The sequence below is a fragment of the Pagrus pagrus genome (assembly GCF_965226575.1).
Source record: "Pagrus pagrus genome assembly, chromosome: 19".
Classification (NCBI taxonomy): Eukaryota; Metazoa; Chordata; class Actinopteri; order Spariformes; family Sparidae; genus Pagrus; species Pagrus pagrus.
The window spans coordinates 27,021,039-27,027,969 of NC_140203.1; the positions used below are offsets into that span (position 1 = coordinate 27,021,039).

General features: G+C 42.4%; 1 protein-coding gene across 1 annotated transcript in view; it reads right to left on the reverse strand.

Moving 5' to 3' along the window:
• Positions 1-5,469, reverse strand: part of dcc (DCC netrin 1 receptor) — a 341,027-nt gene extending 335,558 nt beyond the window's left edge. The window contains exon 1 of the mRNA XM_084383879.1: positions 4,853-5,469. Within this exon, the coding sequence (XP_084240005.1) occupies positions 4,853-4,979 (127 nt within the window). The 5' untranslated portion in view covers positions 4,980-5,469. The remainder of the gene's footprint in view (positions 1-4,852) is intronic.
• Positions 5,470-6,931: the final 1,462 nt, after the last annotated feature.

Consider the following 6,931-nt stretch of genomic DNA (forward strand, 5'->3'; position numbering starts at 1 on the left):
AACATTAGAGGGAAGAAAAAAAGAAACTGTTAAAGGCAAATTGAGATAATATGGACAAAATGTGCTATGATAAACAAGATTAGATGAGATAATATGAGATGGGACCGAGATCAGAGTGTATTAGACAAGTCAAGAAGGGTGAGATTCGAAAACACAAAAGACATGGTGGAGAAAGATAAGATGAGATGTGAAGAGTCAAGAAGAGCTATGCATGCTAAAGTAAGATGCAATAATATACGACACATTTGAATTAGTTTAGACAAGATGAGATAAGTTGAGAAAAAGGTAAGGTAAGTCAAAAAAAAAAAAAAATATATATATATATATATATATATATATATATATATCATATATGATGCATGATATGATAAAGATCTATTCAATAAATGAGAAATGCAATACATGTAGCACAAATTTTGATGTAATATTCCAACCAGGACTGTAGGCCAGAGGGGAGCAGAGTGTAAACAGAGTGTACATGCAGGAAAGTGTTCACTTCTAAATGGTGTGAATGAATGGAGAGTAAAAACAAAACCGTCCTCTGGATAACGGCAAAGCTTCAAAGATAAATCTGCTTAGTCTTAATACTAACACGGCGCTGATTCCTATAGCATTGTTCAAGTGACCACACCCCCTACATAACACACACACATTCAGCCAGAGAGACAGACAGAAACAGAGGAGTGGTGCAAATGTTGCCAATAGCAGGTCAAAGGTTTGACTATGCATGCCAACATGCTAAACCAAGGTGGTGACCATGGTAAACCTCCTAAACATCAGCATATTAATATTGTAATTTTGAGCATGTTAGCATTTAGCTCCAAGCTCCATTGTGCCTACAGACACACAGAGCAGTTAGCATGACTAGCATTGTTATTTTGTTCCACAAACAAGTCATCTAACAGTTTGGTCCTGAGTGAAGCTTCTTGACTACTGTTTCTCAGGTCAACATAAAATTTGTAGTGGACACTGGAATCATCCTTGACCCTCCAGTTAATCAATTTAGACTTCATCAGCCTGGTCTGACATGTTACCCATCATGCTCTGTGCTACACCAGATGGAAACAGAGAGGTTGCTCGTTTCCTACAGTGTGTGACAGTTTTAAATGAAAAGGTGATCTGTCAGGTTCACCAGCCTCATGTCGAGTTTAATGATGAATCATGGAGGTTAAAACTTATTGGGAATAATCTAATAATGCAGCTTAAACAAAAACAATGATGTATTCACCTATGCTACACTTCCTCAAACACTCTATCCATCTTCATTCAGTCGGAGGCTGAAACATCTCAGTGGCACGAGAAGGAACTACACTAATTATTGTAAACAATTTCTTACCATCAGCTGTGTTTCTGACTTTCTGACCATCTAACAGCTTACTCTACCCTTTCTCTTGAAATCTTTTCTCCCCAGGTGGTAACACTGAAACTCAGTCCGCACTGATTTCAACAACAAAGGGCACAAGACTAATTCACCTCCTGATGTGAAGTGATCCCAACTCGTTAGCTTCATGCATGAGTCCAATCTGATTTAATTTTAACCTGCAAAATCATGAGGTTCTGCTAGCAATCAACCCAATATACAGATTAACAAGCAGCCACGTACAGCAGTACATGTCTTAAGATTCAATGTAGTCATGGAAACTAATTCCAGCAATGTTGATGAAGGTTCTCAGTCATCCAGGTCATGGTAAATCTAATTGCTGTATCATAGTCAACTGGACTTGTTTCAGTTTGTTGAAAACATTTCACCTCTCACCCAAGAGGCTTCTTCAGTTCTAACTAACTGGAGGAGCTGCAGGCTTTTAAACTCTGTGTGGGAGTGTCCTTACAGAGAAGTTAATTACATGTGTGAGCTCTGAGTTTCAGAGTCGTTAGGGCCACTTGTGGGTCGTTGGTCAAACCAGCCTTCATGTGGGTTGTTAGGGCTAGGTGAGTCTAGGTGTGAATGACGTGATTTTCACCTTTTTCTATACCTTTTCTGTGCCCTGTTGAGCGCCATGTTGGTGCTGGTGACGTATATTGAGAGAGATGATGTACACTGAGCAGTTTTACACAAAATGAAATGGTATCCCCTTGTGTTTCCTGTACCATACCTTTTTCGCAATAGTAACTGCCAGTTAGCATGCTAACTTGGTCACTAACAGCACAGAAAGTACACATAGTTATTCACATGACTTATTTGTACCATTGAATCCTATCTCATAACTATGTGTAAAGCATGTTATTTTCTGAAGCAGTTTATACAGTGGAGGGTTAATAAAAGAGTGGATGGTGCAACACAACAAGCTTCCTCCGTTTTTGAAAATCCAGCTCTCGATTCCCTAGATGGTCAGCACTGGAGGCGTCCTATCAGTCAATGGTATGAACTTGCATGTCAGTTCAACAAAATGGACCTTGTTTACTCAGCACCCTTGCAATAATTTGATTGGAATCAATTGATTTTGGCAAAATTTCTCCCTTTTTGATTGCTGTTGTAATCCAACACGTTTTCACTCGTAAGTGACGTAAATCATGCACGTAATGTAAGTGATGTCCCTCACATACGTTAACTTGCTAATGTAACATAACTTTTACCATAACATAACACACTCTTGATTCTTGGTCACAAACAAACTCCAATCTCCAGAGAGAAAGTTCAGTGTATAATCCGTCCAACCACCCCTACCAAATCTGACTCAGAACTTCTCATTCTTAATTCCATTGGCCACTGACCAGTCTGCTATATTTGATGCGCTGGGAGTAAGAATGGTCTGTGGGCCTTTTAGCAGGGAGTGCTCATGTGCGATGGTATTCCAACAGCCTACAGGTTTTACAGAAATTCCAACCAAAGACTACCCACTGGTTACCTCTCTGTCAGGTAAAGTAGAGGAAGTCATCAGTGAAATATCCTGCAGACTGTTGGCTATCCAGTTTAAATAGGTGGAACCCCTGAATACACCTGTGAACGTATTCAGGACCTGTTAAAAAATATTCTGTGTACCGCTCAGGAAATTTTCTGAAGCAATGTGTGAGAAGGTTCCATGAATGAGTCAGGAAGGGTGTGTGTGTGTGTGTGTGTGTGTGTGTGTGTACTGTTACATTCACACAGATAAATGCTCTGCCTGAGTAAAATATTCAGCAGAGGATTTTACAGCTGAGCTGCTGAAGAAATAGAAACTACACACATACACACTGATTAAGAACTGCTCAGCTGGTCCAGCAGCTACAGTGTGTGTGAGTGCCGGGGTTTGTGTGTGAGTGTGTGTGTGCTCTCCTACCACCAATTAGCTTAATTAAAGCGTTTGGACATAATTTATTGACAGCAAGAGGACACACACAGAGCGGCAGAGAGAGAGAGAGAGAGTCAGCCCAGTCAGCTCTCAGATCAGTTTGTTCACTGACCAAAATTATAAACCAAACAACGAATATTAAGTGATTCTTAAACAATGCTTTGGGATATTTAAAGTGTACTGAACCAATGATTCATTTAAACATTCAAACAGAACAGCTGGTTCTTCAGTGGAAAAGGTTATATGAGCACAATATCTGACAGGTGTGATATTCATACTATACTAGATACACATTTATAACTATATCTATGTCTTTATAGAAAGATGGAGAGAGATATACAGAGAGACCACAAACCAGCAGCTGGGCAGGGGGGTGGTGCCTGGACTGGAAGGTAACATTGGCATTTCCCATTAGAGAAATAAAGTATTTTATTTGTCTGAACTAAACCATTTTACGGGAAGCTGAAAATTAAAAAGCAGCAAAACCCAGTAGGATTCATTCCAATCTGCTCAAACTAGCAGCCTAACATATGATCAAAGCAGGTGTAATATGATATCAAATACAGCAAATACAGTCACAACCAGATCCAAAGTGGTAAATGCTAGCAAAAGCTGGTAAACGCCAGTCAGATACACCAATCCTCATCAATCTGGAAGCAACCTGGGCAGTAAAAGATCCTGAAAGAGCAAATGACTAGACCCTATGAAACCTGCTGAAGCCAAGCAGCCTAAACCTGCTCCGTGTCTGTGAATCCTTTCATATGGACAGAAGGTAAAATAGCAGCTACATTCACTGAAACCTGCTCAAAGCAGCTGTCTAGCACACGATAAGGCTCACAGATATCAGTTCTGATGAAACACAAAAAAGCGGATCAAACCCAGGATAGTCACGAAACATGTGGCCCTAACAGTCTAAACCTGGATAGTAAAATGAACCATTAAGGACTGCAGTGAAGGTGGAAGAACAGTAATATTCATTCAGACCGTCTTAAATAAGCTGCCTAGCACATGATCAGACTGCTGAAGCCCAGTGAAATCCATTTGAAACCCAGCAAAACCAATGATCAGACAAGCAGAAATCATCTGAAACCCAGTGAAGCCCCATGACACACAAAAACCCAATCAAATCCTGAAAAATCCTGTCAAACCAGCAGCCTCCAGCTGATCGGTCCCATTGAATTGATTATTGGGGAGTGTCAAAGGTAAGGCGGCAGCAAAATCTAGTCCAATTCACTAAAACCTGCTCAAAGGAGCAGCCTGACACATGATCAGAGACCAATGAAACCCATTTAAACCCAGTGGAACCCTGCAGCCTATAACCTGATCACACACATTAGAGCCAAGTAAACCCAGTTCGACACGGTCCGACCCCAGTCCTCCCGGGTTGGAGTCGGGATTTAAACAGCAGCCAACAAGGAGACGCAACAAATTGTCAATTCTCGTTTGGTCTGCGGCAACTAGAGCCCCCTGGAACCACGCACACTGTCTCTCTCTCACACACACAGCCACACACACACACTGGGGCAGAACCCGCACACTGCGGGATGGACGCAGAAAGCACACATTCATTTTCTCGCACTCACCGTGAGCTCTGGGGTGAGCAGCCAGCAGCCAGCAGAGCAGCAGCAGGTGGAGTCCGTCTGTCCTCCTCCTTCTCAGCACCAGCACCTCCCAAATATCACCAATACATCCTACCAGAACCGGCTCCATGCTGCCCTGCTCCAGTCCCGTTGAGCCCGAGGAACCACAGCAGCAAAACAGCCACAAATCCTGCTCTTGTTTGATTTTTTCAGAAATCCTCCACACAATCCAACTGTCAATGAAAAATCAAAATAAGAAGAAGATCAGCCACGAGGTGACGAGTCAGGAGGATGATGACGAGGAGGAGGAGGGAGAGGGCTAAAACAACCTCTCCTCTCCTCAAAAATAACCCTCCCCGATCCGAACCGATCCTATCCGATCCGGCTTGGATCCCAAAAAGCAAAAATGAAAAGAGAAATTCCAAAGCACAGCAGACACACGCGTTTAGTTTCCTCCTGTACAGGATTTGAAATAAGTTCCAGTAACTACGAGGGCAGAGTCTCCATCACTCCTGCCCGGTGCGGTGCGGAGGGTTAACATCCACGTTGCCTTCCCGGAGGTCTGCTTCGTCTGCCGGGGAGCACTGATGGAGAGGGTCGGTAGAGGAGGAGGAGGAGGAGGAGTGTGGAGGGAGAGGGTCGCGTTCTCTCTCTCTCTCTCCCTCTCTCTCTTCTCACTCTCTCTTCTCTGTCTGTCTCTTTCTCTCTGTCTGTGTGTGTGTGTGTGTGTGTGTGTGTCTCTCTGTCTGTCTGTCTGTCTGTCTGTCTGTCTCTCTCTCTTCTCTCTCTGTCTCTCTGTGTCTCTCTCTGTCTCTGTCTCCTCTCTCTGTCTCTCTATTCTCTGTGTGTGTGTGTGTGTGTGTGTGTCTTGTCTCTCTCTGACGCGCTCTCTCTCTCTCTCTCTCTCTCTCTCTCTCTCTCTCTCTTCTCTGTAGGTCTATACAGCTGGAGGGAGAGAGAGAGAGAGGTAGTAGAGAGACCTAGACAGAGTATGGTGCCATTGATCTAAAGAGGCAGGAGGTAAAGCCTGGAGCTGGAGTCAAAGGGAGGGAGTGGGCTCTATTAGAAGCTGGAGCCCGTCAGAGGAGGCAGAGCAGCGGGAGAAACTAGCTGAACTCTCCTGCCCTCTCTGGTCACACCAGGAACTTTAACATTTCATTTATCTTTTCATCAGTATGCTCTCTTATAACGATATGTGATGTATTTGTATGGGTTAACCTGATTTGTATTGTCCATCTCTGCCAAGAAAGGAAAACGATAAAAGTGAAAGTCATATAGAATACAATACTACAAACAGATATTAAAATATCTCATATCTTATTCTTATCTTAACTGCACTTCTTTTTACTAACTGTCATAATTTTACTTAAGTGACTCGGAATTGTGACATAAGTAAAATATTCGAGTCAGTAGGGCCTAATAAACAATAATAACACAACCCTAGATTTCTCTTCGACACCATGGCTAAACTTACTCAAAAACCACAGTCTGTGAGCTGTGCACCCTTTAATGCAAATGATTTATTAGATTTCTTTTGATGAGATTAGAAACAAAATTATCTCTTCATCTCTGGCTTCCTCGGCAAAGTTGATTGTAAAACAGCCTTCTGCTGATTATCAGTTAGTCTCAGCCCGTAACACTTTTGAAAATATCTCTCTTGAGATATTGTCTAAAATGGTCTCATCCTCAAAACCAACTACCTGGACCCCCTTCTGGCAAAACTGTTTAAGGATCTATGGCCAGCACTGGGAGTTAAAAAAAATAATTTTATTAATTTATTAATTTATCACTCATGACCAGTGTTGTCCCTGCTAGTTGTAAGTCTGTGGTGGTTAAGCCTCTACTTAAAGGTATAGTTGGTAATCCTGTTCAGAAACACTTTTTGTTATACTGGGTGAAATGGTCTTCCTATCCTGAGAGTAGTCCACACATAATGTGTTCAGAAAAAGGAACGAAATAAATCAGACCTCTGTGGCAGCTGCAGGCCTGTAAAAACTCTGACCAATCCCTCCCTCTCGGTCCGAGTTGAAAGAACCAATCAGATGCCTTCATGTCTCGTCCTGCCTGCACCCCCCTCTGTCC